Genomic DNA, 19,563 nt, shown 5'->3' on the forward strand with positions numbered 1-19,563 from the left:
GGACTTTTAGGTTCAGTTACCACCCAGCAGATCCGTCATGTTACCAACTGTAATATGGAGATTTACTAGGAAATAGTGCAAATGTCATTTGTCTTGGTTTGGTTCCATCATCCTGTGGGAAAAGACGAGATTAAGCTTCACGTTTCCAAAGGAACAATAAATAAAATCAATGTCTTCTTGGACATGATGACAACAAACCACTTGATCTTATTTTTTTATTATCCAGGTAACTTCTAATCAGGTTGAATGTCCCTCGTCTATAAGGCATTTTGTTATATATATTTATATTTATATATATACACACACATCACCATATACAATATGTTACTTGTAATGTGAAAGGCTACATACATTATTTGGTCATTTAAGTAAATAATGATCAATGAAATTGACAACAATGAGTAACCTCCCATATTTTCAAGCAAAGTCATTTTGCTTGTTCATGTGACACTCAAACGTAACAGACCAGACAGCGGAGTTAATGGTGGTAAATAATAAAATATCCTTGTGCCTAACATTTCATTCCCCACTTACACATGCTTCACAAAGTTAAATCTGGGAGTCTGATATTGCATCAAAGAAAGGAAAAGAAAAAAAACTAAACTATTAGATTGTTGCAGCACTCTGGATGCGTCTCATGCCAAATGAATGAACAGCTTCCTCTGCTACAGTAACACTCGCTCGTTAAAAAGCAAACCTTTGCCGTTCTGCATTTCAGTTTAAGCACATCACTCTTCTGTGAGAACATTATGTAGTGTAATTATGGACCAGGCTTGAAACATTACTACCTAAATTAGAAGTACACCTACTGACTTTTTAAAGGGCAAATGTCATCATATTTTAGAGTCAGAACAGCCTCTAAAGCCAGACCGCTGATGTGGCTCAAGCTGTTTGTGAGCATAAAGTTGATCAGCTTTTTTGTGTTCTCCACATGTAGATTTAGCCACTATAATTAGCTTTAGTTGTGCTAATTAGTTTCTTAATACACTAAATAAAGAGGTGTTGAAGTGTAACTACAACCTGTCTGTATATTAGTATTATAATTTTCTTTCCATCTAGCGTTTAGCATTAGCTTGAAGTGAATTTTTAGGGCCAACCAACATGTTTCCACAGGAAAACGTAATGCAGACAGAGTTAAAGATTCAGAACATCTCAACGAGTCACACAGCCTGTGTGTGGAGGAAAGAGGAACTTGGGCAATCACTACCACTTATTAAAGTAAAGTAGGCTACTCTGGAGATAAACAATGCTGGTCAGAATTACAACATCTGAATGTGGGCAAAATTTTAGTGTTTCCAACTACAGGCATTTTCACAATTGGTAATTTGCTGCTGTTGTTTATTACAGGCAGGCTGAGCTCCTGACAAAGTGCTTTTAAATCCCTCCATAGTGAGCCAGATGGTTAGGTCTTCAAACCACTGCTCTCAGACAACACTTCTACTGACTCCTCACAAGATAAAACTTTGACTTTATATACTTAAACTTTGCTGTCATTACTTTCTGGGGAGAACATTGAGTTATGCCCAAGTTTGGCACAAACGTAACATCATGCCTACTCTTCAGTGCTCACTTTTTTATTTGCAAATGTGATGATACTTGCCCTTTAACTATTTCTTTTTTTTCCCACTAATAGAATCAAACTCTAGATTTTTACCTTCAACATCTTTTCTCTGCTTCCTTATGATACAAAACTCATCATCTATAAGTGATGTGTTGCTCCTCAATCATGTACATTGGTAGCCTTAAGACAGATGTACCACTAACCTGAGTAGTGTATTAAATTGCAGCAAGTTGTGTTGAACTGGTGCTACCTTTCTGACAAACTTTCTTGTCTGAGCCAAAGCAGCCCTTTTCAGACTTTTACAATTAATTATTACTCAGCTGCAAGCAACATTAGAAACAAATTGGCCATGTTGTTTTCCTTTTACATCTTATTTTGTTTTTTTAAAGGTACCCCACAAAAAAAAGAAAATAAAAAACAATAGCACTCTTGCACAATTAATGTTCAATAGAAAATGAGGTATGTTTTTTTTCGTGTTAGTGCATATTAATGTAACAGTGCAAAACCAATCGCAAAAAAATATATACATATGTTCCACGATCACCTTGTCAAAATACTAATTTTACAGCATTTACCCCACCGTCACTTTTACAAAGCATACAAGAACCCACTATGAGACACAGAACACACAATATCCCTCTGATTATTTCATCATAAGGACCCAGGATGAAGCAAACACTTGAAACGTCAGATTCAGGTAATAGTGACCAGGAATATCAAGCTAAAGCAAGGAAGTGTGTTTGTAATAATGTCGCTTCACACGTTCAAACCAACATAAAACAATCCAGATTTCCCTTAGTCCTGTTTCGTTGCTCTAAACTCACTGGAATGTTTAATAACGTGTTCAGCTAATTGGCCGAGACACATGAAGTAAAAAAAAATTTAACAACCTCAAAACAATTACGTTTGCACAAAAAAAAAAGAAGAAAAAACTTCTATGAAAAGTGCGCACACCTAATGTAATTTAACCCTGTGGTCTTTATTTGGGCAGCCAGTTCATTGGTTTTAGTGTGTGGATCAAAACTTAAGAGTGACATGTTCAATTCTTCAAAGTGTCAAAAGTTCTGCGTTTATACATATACAAGTACTAAAAAGCCGTGACTGAGAAAGCGACTGCAGGCCGAGGAACTGTGCCGTTAAAAAGCGTACGCGCTAGAAAAGACACGTGAGGATATGTCCCTTCGTAGAAAAGGGCCTGAGAGTAGTTTTGTTGTGGAAAATATGTATGGATTGTCTCAGAAACACAGCCAACCGCGTGCCACCACACAGAGCTCATAAAAAAAAACAACAAAAACAAAAAAACAAAGGTTACCCCCCACAGTCGGGTCGCCTGCTGCTTCCGTCTAATCCTCCTCTCCTAATAGAGACTCTGTTTTCAATCAAGGAAATAACAGAGACCGTTTCACAAGCGCTGCAAAGACCCTCTGTGACGGCAGAGCGCTCGCGTCAAGGCATCCAGCTGGAATGTATAGATAGAAAAATGTCTCTGGAGGCAGTCCCACGGTGCGATAATGGCACAAACAACCAGCTAAACCCCATCAAAAGAACGCGACAGGTTAAATATGCACATCGCGTGGTTGCATGCTCAGTGTTGCAGAGAAATGCTTCGAAACTGAAACGCGATGCCAAAGAATTTCAGCGTGGAGAATTACGCACCCTGTTCCTCCCGTGACTGCTCTGTTTGTGAATTTCAACACTTAGGCCTAAACTCTACAAATATTACACATAATCAGTCCTCAGAAATGCTGCAGAGCAAAGTTATGCAAAGAAGGGGAAACTTGACACAAAGCCAGCTGGATGAATCTGAAACCGAGTCGGCTGTCAGCGCTGCAGTCTGAGCTGAAACGTCTGCCTGATCCAATCACACATCTGGATTTAAACGCGGGTTTGTTTCACTGACGTCCACAAATTACAACTTTAATTGTAGTAATTTAGAAAAATACAGCATTTACTCTATTTTGCTGATTCGTTTTCACAGCCTGGTTGCAGAGCAACACCAGAGCTAAAGCAAAAATATATATATAAAAAATTATGTCTGTAGTAAGAACATATGTTTACTGTTCTTACTGAAATGATCAGTTATTGAGAAAGTGAGGATTGGGTTTCGATTGGATGGAAGCCAAAATGATCAAATTTACCAAAAATAAAATCTTATGTCACATTTGTGTAATAAACCTAGAAAATACATGAGTTTAAGTTTTGAATTACATTACTGACAAATAATTATCTATAATCATTAGTCCATTGAGATTGTTTGTTGCTCTGATGATAGAAACGTTTCTGCAAGGGTCACAGTTCTGCATTTGTAGAAAAAAGATCATGTGATACTTTTTACATTTTTTTTTAAAGAAAAAGCATAATTACTGCAAGTAATTAGATTCTTTGTACTGACTGATTACTGGGGCCCGGAAGAAACAGCAGGATCGTTTCGTTATCGGTCAGAATTATCAGGAAAGGTCCAGCATCTCGTCAGGAAGCCGACGTCCAGACAGAAAAACGAGAAGAGGCTTTTGCACTCAAACTAAAAACTAAAATCTACTCTGCAAAAGACGGTGTAGCTCACCTACAACAAAACAGAGTGTTTCCAAACTGAAACTGGTCAGAACCATGGTGCTGAGTGAACGCACGCCACACACTGTCGCATCATGCAAAGCACTCGTTCACATTCGGACAGAGCAGAATTCAACGATGCCATACTCTGGTAAGGCAAATCTGAACAGAGCGAGCTGTGATCATAAAGTCTTATTACACAGCTACAGTGTCTGGCAGCTATCTGGCATTATTAACCCTTAGTGTGTAGTGTTTCAGAAGGGACACAAGTGGTGCAAGAGCTGATTTAAAACAGGCAAGATCAAAGTGAAATCCCTTTTCGGCTTACAAAACAAAAAAAATACTCCCGAAAAGCTACCTGTGTAACTGATAAATAAACGAAACTTGTATCTTGGCATCAACAGCTGACTTAATGATAATAATAAAAAAGCAAATCTTTCAAACTATGTTTTGTAAATATTGCTGCCTACAAAAAAAGCTTATAAGCTGCACGAGTGAAAAACGAAATGAAATAAGTTGCGTTTGGAAAAGGAAAAAAAAACAAAAACCAAGTGTGGATTTTTATCCTTTTCTATAAAACAGCACCGCCTGCCCCAGGTAAATTTCAACCCGCGGCGCGTATCCACGGTGCAGCGAGCGATTTGTAACAAAGTTTGGCCGGCTCTATGAAAGACCAGTTGCTGTAGCTGTAGTGTCCCTTCCTCCGACGCTCAGGCTTCACTGAGGATTGAGGAAAACAGGCACCAGTGGTTTTTGGGAACAACCAGTCCTCTGTTAGTAACGTCTCTCCGTTGTTGTCGTCGTCCTGCGGCGGCTGCACGCCGTCTGTCCGGTTCGCAGGGAGACCGGTGCCGTCTCTTTCACACAGATAAGAAAACGCACACATACGCACGCTCACACGCTGTGTGTTACAAAATAACACACTTGTCTTTTTCTTTCGATTCCTTCTTGGCTTTGCGCTCCCCACCTGATGACTGTTTTCCCGGGCTGGATGTGGCCCCGCCAGCAGGTGCGGCCCCGGCCCCAGGTGCTGCTGCTGCTGCTGCTGCTGCGCTTGCTGGGGCTCCTCCTCTGTCCACCTCACTTCCTTCAACCGGCTCCTGCGCAGACAGGAGAGCGCAGGTTTACAGATATGGAAGCAGATTTAATTTAACTTAATAAAAAAAAAATAACTAAAGGCGCTTTGTAACTTTAAGCTCAAGCAAACTTAGGTTATAGATTAGAAAAATAATCCAAAAGCACACTATAGATGACCTAGAATGTGTTTTTTAATTCTCAACACATTTGAAATTCTGAAACTAAAATATCTAATTCATACGTTACACATCTGTTCACACCGACAGTTCAAAATCTTTGATACAAACATGGAGCTAGACTCAAGAACCCAGCAGTAAGTTGATTAAATCCCACATTCATTGCAGCTCCATCAGTTCCTCCCTCCCATTTCTGTCTCTCTGGAGCCTTCTGCCATCTCTACCTGTGCTTGTGCCTGTGCAGCCGCTGCAGCCGCTGCTTGCTCCTGCTCTTGCTCCTGGTAGTATTGCGACGCTCGTCGGTCCTCCTCCTCCTGAAGCTTCTTGGCCAGCTCCAGGTCACTGATGCCTTCGGGGAGCTGCTCCCACTGCAGGTCCTGGCTTTGCTGCTCCTGCTGCAGGGAGAGCGCCATCAGATAGTCCTAAAAATAAAAATAAAAAAAACAGAAGCGTAAACTTATTTTATGTTTTCTAGAAATACACCGTGTAATGTGTGTCATATCTGCTGCAAACAAAAGATTTTTGGTCCCATTGTTTCTTTTGGGAAGTAATAGCGCAATAATAGACAAATATTTCATATTGTTATAGTAGAACTGCAGATGATGTTACTTATGATTGTCTAATGATTCTCCAATTCACAGTCTTTACTTTTTTCTGTCTCTGAATGCTGTTGGTTTGCTACTGATTCAGAATTCCAGTTTTTACTCTGTTATCCTTGCAAATCCTTGACAAACTTCTGGTTAGGTTTTTACGAGTCGGGCCGGAACCGATCAGACCTGGTCTATCTGATCCTGCTGTCCACGGTACACCGTCTCCGGATCGGACGGAGGCCGCAACCTGAACTCTGAATCGCAGAAGTTTCCGTCTCCATCCACGTTGTGCAGACTCTCCCAGACGACCTTCTCCTCCGTCAGGAAGCCCTGGTCTGTAACCAGAAGGTACAGCTGACCCTGGGAAGAAATTGTGGTCAAATTGATTAGAAATACTCTAGAATGCCATCATTTACTTTTCTACTGACTGTACAGACACATACAGTTTCCAAAAAGTGATTAGAAGAGCACAAAGTGGTCCTGAAGCTTTGTGCGACTGCTATCGCAACACACACACGGTGCTTTGCTTGTGCTGGAAACAACTGCAGAGCCACTTCCCTCCTGTAGATAACAGGAAAGGCCTGTTGCAACCGCAGATGTGTCAAGCTAGCTGGGAACCGTTACAGATGGGACACATGTTTCTGGAAATTGGTCTAAATATTAGTCACTCTCTGGATCCCAGCTGCACATCAGAGCATGACACTCATTACTTTTACAATTTATAGTACTATTGATAAAATACCAGACAACTTCAGTGGAAGAAAGAAAAATGAGAAAGAGGAAAACTTGCCAACTTACACTACACGTCCGACAGAAGCCTCCTAAATAAGTGAAGGTGGATACATTTTTATTACACTGACAAAGTGATGAGGTGAGCAGATAAATTAACGTTTACAAGTATCCATTTGACGACTCAGGAAAAGGCACAACCCAATTAGACCAACCTGAACAAACCATCATATGTCTGACCCACAGTACTGTGAAAAGGTTTCAGAGCATGAAAAAAATGTAATGTCAGACAATGCTAACTTGAGTAAAAGCAAAATGTTGTTTATAAATGCAAAGCTAACTTATTAAGGGTAGGAATGTATCCAAACTAAGTAACTGCCCCTAAACTGGTTGTGCCACCCAAGCTTTCCTACTAACTTACTGTAATTAATTTATTCTGGTTACTTTGTGAAATATATCTCTAGATTTGAAACATGTGGAAAACACAACAAAAACCATAGAGGTCCTAAGCGTTAAAGGGAAAGAAAACACACACTTTGTGTCAGGTTAGCAGTCCACTAATGCCAACCTAAATGCCAAACTGTTACCACAGGTTGTATCCAAATAAGTTGCTGGCACTTGTTTACCTTGTATTTGATCATGGTGCTGAAGTGGTTGTTCCTGAAAAAGACACAGAGCTCTCCCTCCTGCACAGTGGAGGTGAGCTCACACAAGCCGTGGTACGTCAGCTGAGTGGCCGTACTGCTCAGAAACTGCTCTGCCACGATGCCTGTGACGAAACACAGAGAAAACACATGGCTAAAAAACACACCTGGACGCAGGCAGTCTTAAAAATCACAAGAAATCTGTAATATATTAGATATTTTTGTTTTGATCATTTAAGATGATATAGCAGAGTAGTCTACACACAGTCCAATTAAGCAATCCTTGCTTATTAATAAACACTTTATAGTGTCAGCAGAACACAAAGACATTTTTAACGTATATAGAGGCAGCAAATATGAACACAGAAAAGAAAATATACAATACTTTTCCATACTCTATTTTTCTTTTCTATATTTGTCTAGACCAGCGGTGCTCAAAGTCGGTCCTGGAGGGCCACATCCTGTTTTCTCCCTGCTGGTATTAACAACCTGCTCAGCATGTCAATGTTCTTCTTAGGCCTCTAATGAGCCATCATTGGATCCAGGTGTTAAACCAGGGAGAGAACTAAAACATGCAGGATGCCGGACCGACTTGGGACACCACTGATCTGGACTGCATTTCAAAATACTTTTAAGATTCAAGTTTCCAAACTGAGTAAGAACCCTCTACAGAAATGAACTGCAAATGGCCATGAAAGAAAAAACCACAGCCTGTTCACTAGAACCAAACCTTTTACTTGTGTGGAACCCAGTCAGGAAAGAAACACTCTCTCCTCTAACGAGTCGCTATATAATCCCATCCAAAGGGATTTGCCAAAGTTTAAGTGATGGGTACCTTCAATGCTACATTAGTCATCAAAGGAAGGGCCAGAAATGTGGAACGACAATAAAAAGAGGAAGCATCTTTTATCGGTACGTCGTCGACTAAGCATCAAAATGTTTTCTTTCAGTCCTGCTGGGAGCTACTTGAGCTGAATGAGAAAATATCTGGTAGAAAACTTCTGATGTTGGCAAAGAAAACAAAGAGCAAAAGAAATATTTAAAAAGTCACATAAGGATGTATTACATTAGGCCTGCACTTCTATGTAGAGTGTTTCTGCGTGGAGTAAAGCCAAGAGATAGAGTCAGAAAGTGACCAGGAAGCAAGTGTTCACCTTCCCCTGCCAGCTCGCTGTTGTCCGACTGTTTGCAGGATATTATCTTCTCCACCAGCTGGTTGTAGCTGCAGTTGCCCACTGCCTTCACAATGTCGTGCATCTGCAAACACAGATAATAAAAAGGAAGCGTGAGAAAAGACCTTCAGCAAAAACAAGGATGCCAACCAACGGGCGTTAAAAAGCTGCTTTATGGAAGATTTAGGAAAGAAACGGTAAACAAACGCTTAAATGTTTTTACTTTGCTAGATTTAATCTGAGATCTTCAAACTTTACTTATTTACTCCTGAAGGCTTTTACTTCATCCAGCCATAGACGCTGTAGGTGACATTAAAACCTACTGGCGTTTCATTAGATAATTGTTAGGATGTAAAGTAACTTGTTAGGGAAGAAAAGTACATAAATTCAGATTAGCATCTGGTCTGAACTGTGTTCGTTTGGAGTATGTACAATATTTAACTTTGTATTTTAATGGCAGATTTAGCTTGAAATCAAGAAAAATGTGGATTATTTGCAACCTGTGTGTTATCTCGTAAGAACATGACTTTCAGTAATACATTTTTATTATTATGACATTCTGTTATTAATTGCTAAAGATTTGCTTCAGTGTTCACTTTTTAAAGATCTGGTGCTCTGTGTCAACATTGTGCTTTTCCTCTTCGTCTTTTACTGTCGTGAACAATTCAGCATTAATTCGTTAGCAGCGCACTAGATCTTGAAGAACACGCAGAGGTCCTTGGTTTGGAGTTCAGGAGCGAAAAGATCGGCCGCACCTGGGGGTCAACAAGCCAGCCGTGGTAAAGAGGGATGTCGAGAAGGTCGAACACAATGCATTCTGGGGTGTACTCAAACACTCGCACGCCTGTGAACTTCACGTTTACGTCCAGACCCGTCTGCAGCTTGTGCAGCACCGCCATGGCGTCGCTCATGTTCTGAGAAAGAAAAAAGAACAGAAATTAATAAAGATTTCCAAAAGCAGGTATGTTAACCAAACACATCTGAGCAAAGAAATCGCTTATTTATTTATTTATTTGTTTGTTTTTGTTTTTTCAGCCGAGTGAGGCCTTGTAAAAGTGAAAATTACACATAAAAGTTTTTTAAATCTACATAATTTGCAGAAATTAATAAGTAAAACTTGTGAAGGAGGAAGTAAGCAAGGATTTTTCGGTTAGGTTTTTAATTAATTCTTTTCTCAATATTTGCTCTTGCTACCGAGCGCATTAAAACATATATGAGGAAAATATATCTTTTTAATTAGTGACTAAATCCAAACACTTTACATTCAACTAGAATTCATCCCTTATTTTTTTTTATTTAGAATACTACATTTTAGCGGACCTCAGTGATCTGCAAACATAAAAGCATCACACCTGAGAACCCATGGAAACCAACTCGTTGTTGTTTTCACGCCCAGAGCAAAGTGTCCCAGCTGGCTCCGGCTGAACCCCGAGGTCCAGACCGGGCCTGCAGCTGAGCCCTGACAGCCCAATGTCCACTGATTCAACTTTAGAGAAGACACACTGAAGAGGAATGACCCCGACGCCTCAAGTATGCAGAAAGTATGTCTGGCTTTTAAGATGGATGAAACAGATTAGTCATTATATAATTTTGTACAATGAAAATTGAGAAATACTCAGTTTTTGAAGCTTCTTACAAAATCATCAGAAATTAGTAATAGAAGTGTCACATAATTTTTTGTTCAACTCAAATATAATTGAGTTTAATGAGTCTTATGTTATTGTGAGCTCGTTAATGATGTTTCAAACAAATATTTACTGAAACACAGGCTCAGTAACTAATATTTCATATTTAGCTCAGAAGCATCAGGTGCTGCAGAGATCCCATCTTGATATACAGTATATAGATCTTATATTGCGGATTTCTTTCTACTTTCCAGTTTTGAGATATCAGCTGATTAGTGCTGAATCATCCCGGCTCAACATGGACGCACTTCAACACTGAAGTGTTAGCACCTAAAGCTTTCTCAGGTTCTTCTCCAGTTTGAAAGTCAAGGCCTTACTCCCCATAATGCTTCTTAACTTTTATCCAAAAATGAAGGAGAAGCAACTACGGTTAAGTCTCCAGTGACATTTTCTACAATAGCTGCTTTTCTGATCCTGATTGTCCTAGTTAAAACAATCCTGTGTAAACTGAGCATCAGATCTCACATTAAATCATCACTTATAAAAGAGCACACCGTTATGGCCACATGCCTCTTAGTCTCCCTATTTTGCAGCAAAAACAGCTGTAGTCGCGGCATGAACTGAACGAGCCCCCCTGAATGTGTGCAGTCATATCTGGGTCCAAGATGTCAGCAGCAGATCCTTTAAATCACGGGAGATGTGAGGTGGGGCAGCGATGGGTCATTCTTGTTTATCCGGCACATTCCCCAGATGCTCGATTGGATTGACGCATGGGGAATTTGGAGGTCAAGTCAACATGTCAAACTCGTTGTGCTCCTCAGACTATTCCTGAACCGTTTTTTGCTTTGTGTCAGGGAGAATTAGCTTGCGAGCAAAAGGCCAAAGCTAACATCTACACTCAGTGCTCTGAGGGTTTGTCCCCCATATTCAACAAGCTGAGATGAACTGTGTATTCTGACAGCTTTCTGACAGAACCAGCATCAACTACTTCAGCAACCCGAGCCCATCGTTGCTTCCCACATGTATCAATTAGACTAGCAGAATGAGCTCTGACCATGACCCTGTTACCGGTCTGCTATTTCCTTCCTTGGACCAAGTTTGATCAATACTGATCAATACTGTAATGGGATAGCAACTCATTAGCAGCTGAAAAGACCATTAGATCGCAAAACTCGCCTAAAAGACTAATCCAAATACGTTTTGCTGGGCAAAATTGTACCGAATACACACGTCTTGAATGCAAACATCCTGTATTGATATGTTGTGATAAAACGTCATCTGGTGCTGAAGTGTGGAGTGCTTGATAGAACAAATCTGAGCGTTTACCTTCCAAGCAAGCAGAAGGGCATTCATGATTGCCAGTGATGGACAGGGTCCATTCTCGTTTTGAGTGATGATCGGCGCGTTTACGGCGCTATGAGAGTCAACTTCTCACTAACAGTAATAAGAAACTTTCACTGTTTTGTGGAAAACATTATGGCTGCAACTAATGATTATTTTAGTCATAGCCTATATTATTTGATCAATTGATCAGATAAAACAAACTGGCATATTCTGTAGATTTTTCATAGAAATTTAAATAACCAAATAATTTACTTATTTTTGTAAATAAGAAAATATCATTGTGTTGCTTAAAATGCAACTCAATAGCATTCCTGTAATGGATGCTGGATCTTTTGTAGCAAAGGATGCATCTTCAGCTAAACAATACTTCTAACATCAACATGTGAAAAGCTCAGGCCTTTCTTTCACTATGGCTAACCGTAGCTATAGTGCAGGGCTGATATATGTTGATTTTTTTTTTTTTTTTTACATAATTTAAACCAGGTGAAGCTAAAACTAGGCTTTTTGATGCATTTTTGGTAAAACATTTTTACAGACAAAGAAGGTTTTCTTTTTTTTAATCTTAAATGCAAAATGTATAGATGTTTTTGAAGTTCTGACTTAGTTACTGCTTTGAGTGTGTTGTTATTACAACATTTGGCAGTATTCACACATCAATACATCAATCTAATTTCATGCGTTTGAAGTTGATATAACTAGATTTCCATGCAGCTGGCCCATATCCAATATATTCTGAATTTTTATAGTTAGTGTATTGTAATAGTTTAAGTGAGACTGCTCATGCACACCATGAACCCAACTCCAACAACAGATCAATCCGTTTCTCTCCACACAGTGAACTGTTCCTTCATACGGATTTGATGAACGACGTTGCTTTTATTCTTTTTCCTGGGTCTTTAAAGTTTTCCCTTCCGTGATTCTCATTGTGTCTTAGCATAAAATCTCACTTTGACACAAATGGTGGGATATCGTGTATTTTGAAATAAAGAGCAGGATTATTTAAGTCGTGTGTAAAACTCCACACTGCAAGGAGCGACTACGCACTGGGAATAAAAGAAAAACAGTGTTTCCTAAATACGTTAGCCTGTTTCTTCCAGTGACTGAACAGTCATCATGGATGAATCACCTTGTTGAGCCGGGTCCAGTGAGACAAAAGCCGAACTAAACTACACGCTCACTTCCTCTGCTCTCCTCGGTAAATATTTAACAAAAGCTAAAGAGCAACCAGGCAACTGCTATTTTAATCCAAACGCAGTCACGTGACAGATGAAATTTTCTTTTTGTTCAAGCTGAAGTTATAAATAGAACTACTTCTGTTATAGTGTTTGCTTTTCCACAGAAGAGTGAAAACTTGTGTTTTACAGCTCATTAGAAAGTCACACAATATTCCCGCCTGACATGTCAGGAAGACAATCCAATTTGTTTGACCAAAATTCCTGTTTCCCTGAGGTCTGCCCGCAGCACTGTCCGAATGCTCTGTGTGAACTAACCGCACCGCTGACAGATGGCGAACGGACATGACGACACCCACATGTAAAACAGCTCCCCGACCCGTCATTAGACAACCATAATAACAAGGCAGCCTGAAGTCAGGCCCCTCCCATACTATAGCTCCGCATGCTGAGGGCCACCGCCGATTTATTTAAGAGATTCCGTTCCACCTCGGCTTAAATTTAGAAAGCCCAAGATTCCACGAGGAAACTGCACATTACTTTTAGTCGTCTGTAACTGACGGACTTGAAATCATTCACAGATGTGCTCCAGCGCTGCCACGGAAGAGGGGGGAAAAAGGCGGGGCCCCTCCCACACTGTAGGCAGGCCGCCACGGAGATGGGAGGAAGCGAGAAGCTGGAGCTCCATCTCTAAGTGCCTTTCATGGTAAGCCACACACACAAGCACACACACACACACTCTCAGTAATAGCTGGTAGCTGAACCCAGCCATGCGTCTCTAAGCATCCACCACTATGTGAAACAACACAATCTGACACTACTAACCCCTGTTGTTCCCCGAGACTTGCAAGAGTCGTCTTATGTAACCTGCAGAGGAGCAGGAAGATGCTCCGCTGCAGCTTCACACGGCCTCCAATCAGCTCCCTGCTTATTTCCATGTTACTGAGCGGCCGCTGACCCAGGCTCGCTCCATGCAAATGTGCAGACCCGCATTGTTTTGAGCATATAGCTACGTCGGACCAATCGCTTTGTACGCATAGAAAAATATTTAAGGGAGAAAATAGCTGGGATACTTTGAGTGCATCAGTGACACGAAACAAAAGCAAAGCAGCTCGAGATGCACCAACATCAGTCTTAAAATCAGCTTTTTTAGTCAAATACTAAATTATTTTTCCCTATTCAATAAATGCATCAAAACTAATATCCTCCACTATTTTTAGTCAATAAACGCAACAACCAACATCATGTACTTAGATGCACTTAAATATAAATCAGATAACATTTAGGGTTTATGCTTCGAAGCGTAAATGGGCATAATGTTGTAATTCTTTCATGTTGTGTTAGATTTATAGTTACTAATACCTCTATTAAAGAACTCACAGTAAGTTTGTTTTTCCTTTTTTTTTTGCATTACAATTTTTGGAAGACAAAAAATCTGAATGGATCAAAATTGAAATTGATCCATTCAGGAAAAAGCTTCATCCGTGTGTCTCTGCACAAACTGCAGTTATAAGGCAGATCTTACTTGTTCATAGTTCAGCCGCTGAACCTCTGATATCTCCTTAGGTTTGGTTTCCAGGATGTAGTCACCTGCAAAAGAAAAAGTCAACAGATGCCGATTCAATCTTGACTGACACTCAAGAAAACCATTTGTTTAGAAGCAGAATCTGTTCGATGCTTCAGATTGTTTATCATGCGTATGTCGCATTGGACGGCCGTTTCCCAAGGAAGCATTCAGGCTCAAATGCGGTTCTCTATAGAGCCATATCAGCTAAGCCTGGCGTCAGGATGGCTTTTACATCGGTAATTTCCACGAGATAACCCAGCTAACAGCAGCACACAATCATCTTACAGAATCTCCTTTCACATTGCTTCATTTCTAGTATTGCACAAAAAGCCAGCTCCTTCCAAATATCTGGTGTGAGTGTGCTTCGTGACATCTCACTGAGAGTCATTAATTTAATTAGGAGTTGGCAAAAGCATCACACTGCACTGTCAACTCATGCTTTTCCAGAGAACTACTCAGATGAATACCATCAACCTCCAGTCATCAAATCCACATGGCTGAAAACATCCATGCATGGAAAGAATCGCTAACATTGGAATCTCACTCAGGCACCTGGAAGGAGAAGAGTACCCTGAGAGTAGCAACCAGTACGGAAAAAGAGGCTACTTACTTCAAGAGAGTTAAACTTGCACATCACCAACTAAACAGAAATAAATCTGTTGCATCAGTAAAGCTAATGAACTCTAGCTGTGTTAAGCAACAGGAGCTTTTATTTCACAAGATGTTTGAGCAGACCCACGGACTCGTCTTATTTCAAGGCGTCGCCAAAGATACAGATTTTACTAGGGGAGAATTATCTCCCTTTCTCCTGAGTCTCTGGGGCGACAGGAGAGGTTAGAAGTAATCCAGAAGTTTCTGAAAGCTACTAAAGTCTTTGTGTGAAGTAAATAAATGCAAATATTTCCGCCCCGTTGCAAAAACAAATCCTCACATTTGGGAGAGAAATTAAAACCACGCATAGCTCTCCACAGTCACACCAGTTTTCTCCAGGGAGATTCATAGAGATGAGTCATGTTAGCTAGCTAAAGGACACAAACAAGTCAGGGAAAAAAATATGCTGCTGAATTATTAAAAACGCTTCATTTATTAAATTATATTGTACTCCTAACGCAGGTGACTGAGCTGGAAGAAAACATTGGCAGAAACGCAGCTGTTAAGACACGACTCCTGGACGCCGAAAACTGTTTTAGCAAAGAGGGGCAGGACACAGCCAGGCAGAAGACATGGCTCCAATTTCCCTTACAGCAGCAGAAGAAGTTCATGGGGGGATTCCCCCGCTGTGGTCGCTTCCTCTGTTGACTCTGGAATATTGAACTGTGCGACTCCTTAATATTCCCTGAGGGGAATAAAGCTGTTCCTCTGGATGGACAGTGAGGATACGTAAATAAATACATACATAGTTGAGTCAGATGACCAACTTGTGCCTTTAAAACCGCCAACTAGTATGAGCATGAAACATGAGAATGTTCGCCAGGATGTTGAAACATTGTGGCAGGGAGTTCGTGGACAACTGAGAATACAAGTATGTGATCGTGCAGGCTACACTTTGGCCCCCAAAAAACTACAGTGAGCTAATTGTGCAAAACGTTCCTCAAAGACGTTTTGCACAGGGCAAACAGAATAAGCCAGGTTTCAGTGACGTTACCTGGATTTAAAAAAATAGAGATGCACCAATCAGACTCTTATGGGCAGGTAAGCGTTGTACGATTTCTAAATGGTTTGACTGATTCCAATTTTTGTTTCCTCTTAGACTAAAACAAATAAAAGATGCAAAAAAAAAATCACTACAGTCTGAATTCTCAGTATTTGACCTACCAATCAAGTGGCTGGTCCTCACACTAATTTTGGTACATCTCTAGCTGATTGCGCTACATAGTTGACAAATTATGTACAGATCTTCAAGTTCAAATTGTGCTTCATCTTGTTGAGGCGCTGCGGATGGCCCAGTTTCTGATTTCACACTATTTGACCTGCCAATCACTGATCAGAGATGATCAAGAGAAAACTGGCCAACTCTGATCTCTGGGGGGGGGTTGACTGGCACATCTCTACATAAAAGATTCAACAAGGCATTTTTTCTAATTCTTTGGAGCAACAAATATGTTGATATTGAGTAACATAGCTGCAAACACTTACCAAGATACTCCATCAGTTGCTCAGCAGTTATAATTTCCATCATAGGTGGTATTTTAACCTGAAAGAGAAGAAGTACACCAGCTGTTCATGATTTCCTACACATTAGATTAAAAAAAAAAAACTAACTCGCCTAAAAGAATAACCCAAATACGTTTTGCTGGGCGAAATTGCACCGAATACACACGTCTTGAATGCAAACATCCTGTATTGATATGTTGTAATAAAACGTCATCTGGTGCTGAAGTGTGGAGTGCTTGATAGAACAAATCTGAGCGTTTACCTTCCAAGCAAGCAGAAGGACATTCATGATTGCCAGTAATGGACAGGGTCCATTCTCGTTTTGAGTGATGATCGGCGTGTTTTCCTCCCTCCATTTGATCCACTTAATGTGGTATATGGACTGTCCAGCGGCTCGGTCCTTGGCGCAGGAGGTCTTTGTCCCGTCGGAGGCGTACTCGCTCTGCAAGGCCAAGGCCAGTCCCCTGTCATCCAGCCCCTCCGAGCTTGGACACGAGTTGAGATTGGAGAACGACTCGAGTGAATCTATGCTCCGGGACTCTCCACCGAGGCTGGGGTCGGGGTCACTCCCACTCGGCAGTCCTTCCGATAAGGTGTGATCGGACTGTCCAGATTTGCCGTCCGCTGCGTTCGCGCTGTCCGGACACAGAGCAGTCGGTTTGGCAAGTTTTGTCTGCTCACTTTCTCCACAGGCTGGAAGCTCAGCCTTCGCGTGTATGCTGTCTCCAGCGGGAGATGAGGACAGGCTGCCGGCTTTGTTGTTTACTAACTTTGAGGCACCTCCCTGGCTGTCTTCTGCTGCCCGCTCCGAGTCATGTCCCATCCCGTTACTAACCTGATCCTCGCACCTCAACAACGACGGACTCGCCTCGGCGTTCTCCTCCGGATCCTCCTGCACAGGGGGGACTTCGATAACCCCCGGCACTGCGCTCTGAACACATCCATCGCAGCTCGGAACACTAGCATTTGAGGCGCTGGCATCACAAGGAACGTTATCCAAAGTACTGAGGGGAGCTTCACTATTCTTTAATTTTTCGACCGCTCCTCTCACTTCGCCCGCGACCGAAACCTCGCCCATTTCGCCCGCAATAGAGCCGCACACAGCGGTCACCTCCGTGTCTCGATGCAGGTTTGCATTTTTCTCCATTTCGGTTTAAAGGCTATCGACAGATTTTTTTTAGCAACACTGCAACGGTAGCTTCAGCCTCGACGACGCCATGACAACTCTGCAAGTGACGTCATCAGAGTAGAAAACCAACGGCCGGGTGATGCGTTCAGTTCCGCTCGTATTCTGCAAACTCGCTACTGTTAGTTCGGATGCTACATACCGATCGTGTGAACTCTAAATAAACTTGTTACGTTCCGATGTGTTATTTTCAAACAGAAATATGATATTAAAATATGAGGTTTAATTAGCCACGTGTCGGCCCATTAAAACTGCTGGCTGCATGCTGAAGAATATTATGTACCCATTTTGTGACTCCACTCTAATGTGACATTACAGGAGCATCGTGTGCTGTTCAAGTTCACTGGTTGCATGTGAAGCAAAAATAGTGGCAAGCAACTCAAGCATAGACTGAGTGAAAAGAGCTGCCCTGAATGTATAGGACATACACACTCATGCACATTATTAATGGGATGTTGCTTCGACATCTACTTGTGGCCTAACCCATATACTTAACCCTATTAGCCATTAAACGTGGATTATTATGAACTTGAACTCAGCCTTACAATTCAGGAGCCAGATATTTTTGGCTCGGTGGTTCAGTTGAATTCAGATTTCGCTTTGGTGTCTACTTGAGAGCCTGACAGATACATTAATTTCCAGTGTCCTCTTATAGCCAGTAGGGGGCAGCAAAGACTCTGTACAACAGAAGATTCTCTCTGAGGGATTTTTCTTACTTTTGACAGACAAATCATTTTGTTGACTGTTATTTTGAACATTGTAAGGGGCCTAAAATTGTGAGGTTGTAAAGACTGAAATTGACCTCCTGGATCATCAATTGTACAAAAACACAGAAAAGACTTGACAGTGTAATTGTTTATTAAACAGTAGAAGAAGTGATACAAATGATCTTATTAATCAAATAAAAAACTGACACAATTTAATCAAGAACTAAAACATTTTAATGTTAAATATCTAGACTTATAGACTTGCTCTTTTATGTAAATTTCATATTTTAATTCTCTTTAAAAATGTGACAATTAGGGTTATATAAGGGTTTGGGGACACTTTAGTTGGGCTTGATGTCCTTTAAAATAAACCTACTAAAGCTACTAATAAACCTAATAACCTAATAACCTAATAAACCTACTATCATTATTTTAATCGAAAAATAATAACAATAAATGTTTATGCTTTAATTTTAGGTAAAGAATGACATTTTCTACGTCTGTTAACAGTTATGCTTCTTTTTCTGCCAAATGTAGCTTTTTGTATGAAGACAAGAAAGTTTAATTTTTGTTTAATTTGCTTAAAATGTGAACTTCATCCGTGGATCCTTAGTTTTTGTGACTCTGTTCTCTAATGTTCTTGAACAAACCTTAGCCATTCACAGAACAGATGAAATACCACACACATGGATTTTACTTAGGGATATCACATTAAAAGGGGCTTATAATGGGATAATTCATATGTTGAATACACTTACATGCCACACTTCTAATGAATTCATATTTTACTGCCAATGTTTAGTGAAACAATGCAATGAAATTAAGAGTACCTCATGGGGTGCAATCAATAAAAACTGCATCACACACGAACACACACATAACTGTGCACAAAAATAAATAAAAAATAAGTATCAAGACAAGAAGGATCAAGTAAAAAGAAAATTAGATTATTCTGCCATCTGAGACAAATTAAATTGTAAACTTTTTACAAGAATGTAAAAACATGTGATTGCTATATATTAATGTTTGTTGAGGAGCCTTACAGCAGAGAAAGTTAATAAACTTAGAAGTTTTCAAAAGTCTTAGTAATTATTTATGAAAAATGTGAATTTTTGACCCTTTTAGCTCAAAAATTATATTGCAATATGGGATATCACCAATTATTAATATTCGTTCTTCATTTTAAGCATATTTTACATAAAACATTGTCCAGATTTCATCTCCCTCCCCTCAAAAGAGTACATTGAAATGTTCAGTCAGTGAACCCGGAAGTCTTTTTTTCCCATAAGAAAGCAAACGTAAATGGAGA

General features: G+C 40.4%; 1 protein-coding gene across 2 annotated transcripts; it reads right to left on the bottom strand.

Moving 5' to 3' along the window:
* Positions 1–201: 201 nt before the first annotated feature.
* On the bottom strand, positions 202–17,593 carry mindy2 (MINDY lysine 48 deubiquitinase 2). 2 transcript variants are annotated; one of them, XM_081605185.1, is made up of 10 exons: positions 16,624–17,593; positions 16,344–16,401; positions 14,166–14,230; positions 9,255–9,413; positions 8,482–8,584; positions 7,310–7,452; positions 6,141–6,314; positions 5,589–5,786; positions 5,079–5,211; positions 202–4,968 (listed from the first exon to the last, which is right to left on the bottom strand). In XM_081605185.1, exons 1-10 carry the CDS (start codon positions 17,506–17,508, stop codon positions 4,886–4,888), a joined length of 2,001 nt encoding a protein of 666 aa, XP_081461311.1. In that variant the 5' UTR covers positions 17,509–17,593; the 3' UTR covers positions 202–4,885. The 2 variants fall into 2 exon arrangements, with proteins under 2 accessions (XP_081461311.1, XP_008403590.1); XM_008405368.3 differs by having other exon boundaries at positions 202–5,211.
* Between the last annotated feature and the right edge of the window lie 1,970 nt (positions 17,594–19,563).

This window comes from Poecilia reticulata, chromosome 3 (assembly GCF_904066995.2).
Source record: "Poecilia reticulata chromosome 3, P_reticulata-male-v2, whole genome shotgun sequence".
Taxonomy (NCBI): domain Eukaryota; kingdom Metazoa; phylum Chordata; class Actinopteri; order Cyprinodontiformes; family Poeciliidae; genus Poecilia; species Poecilia reticulata.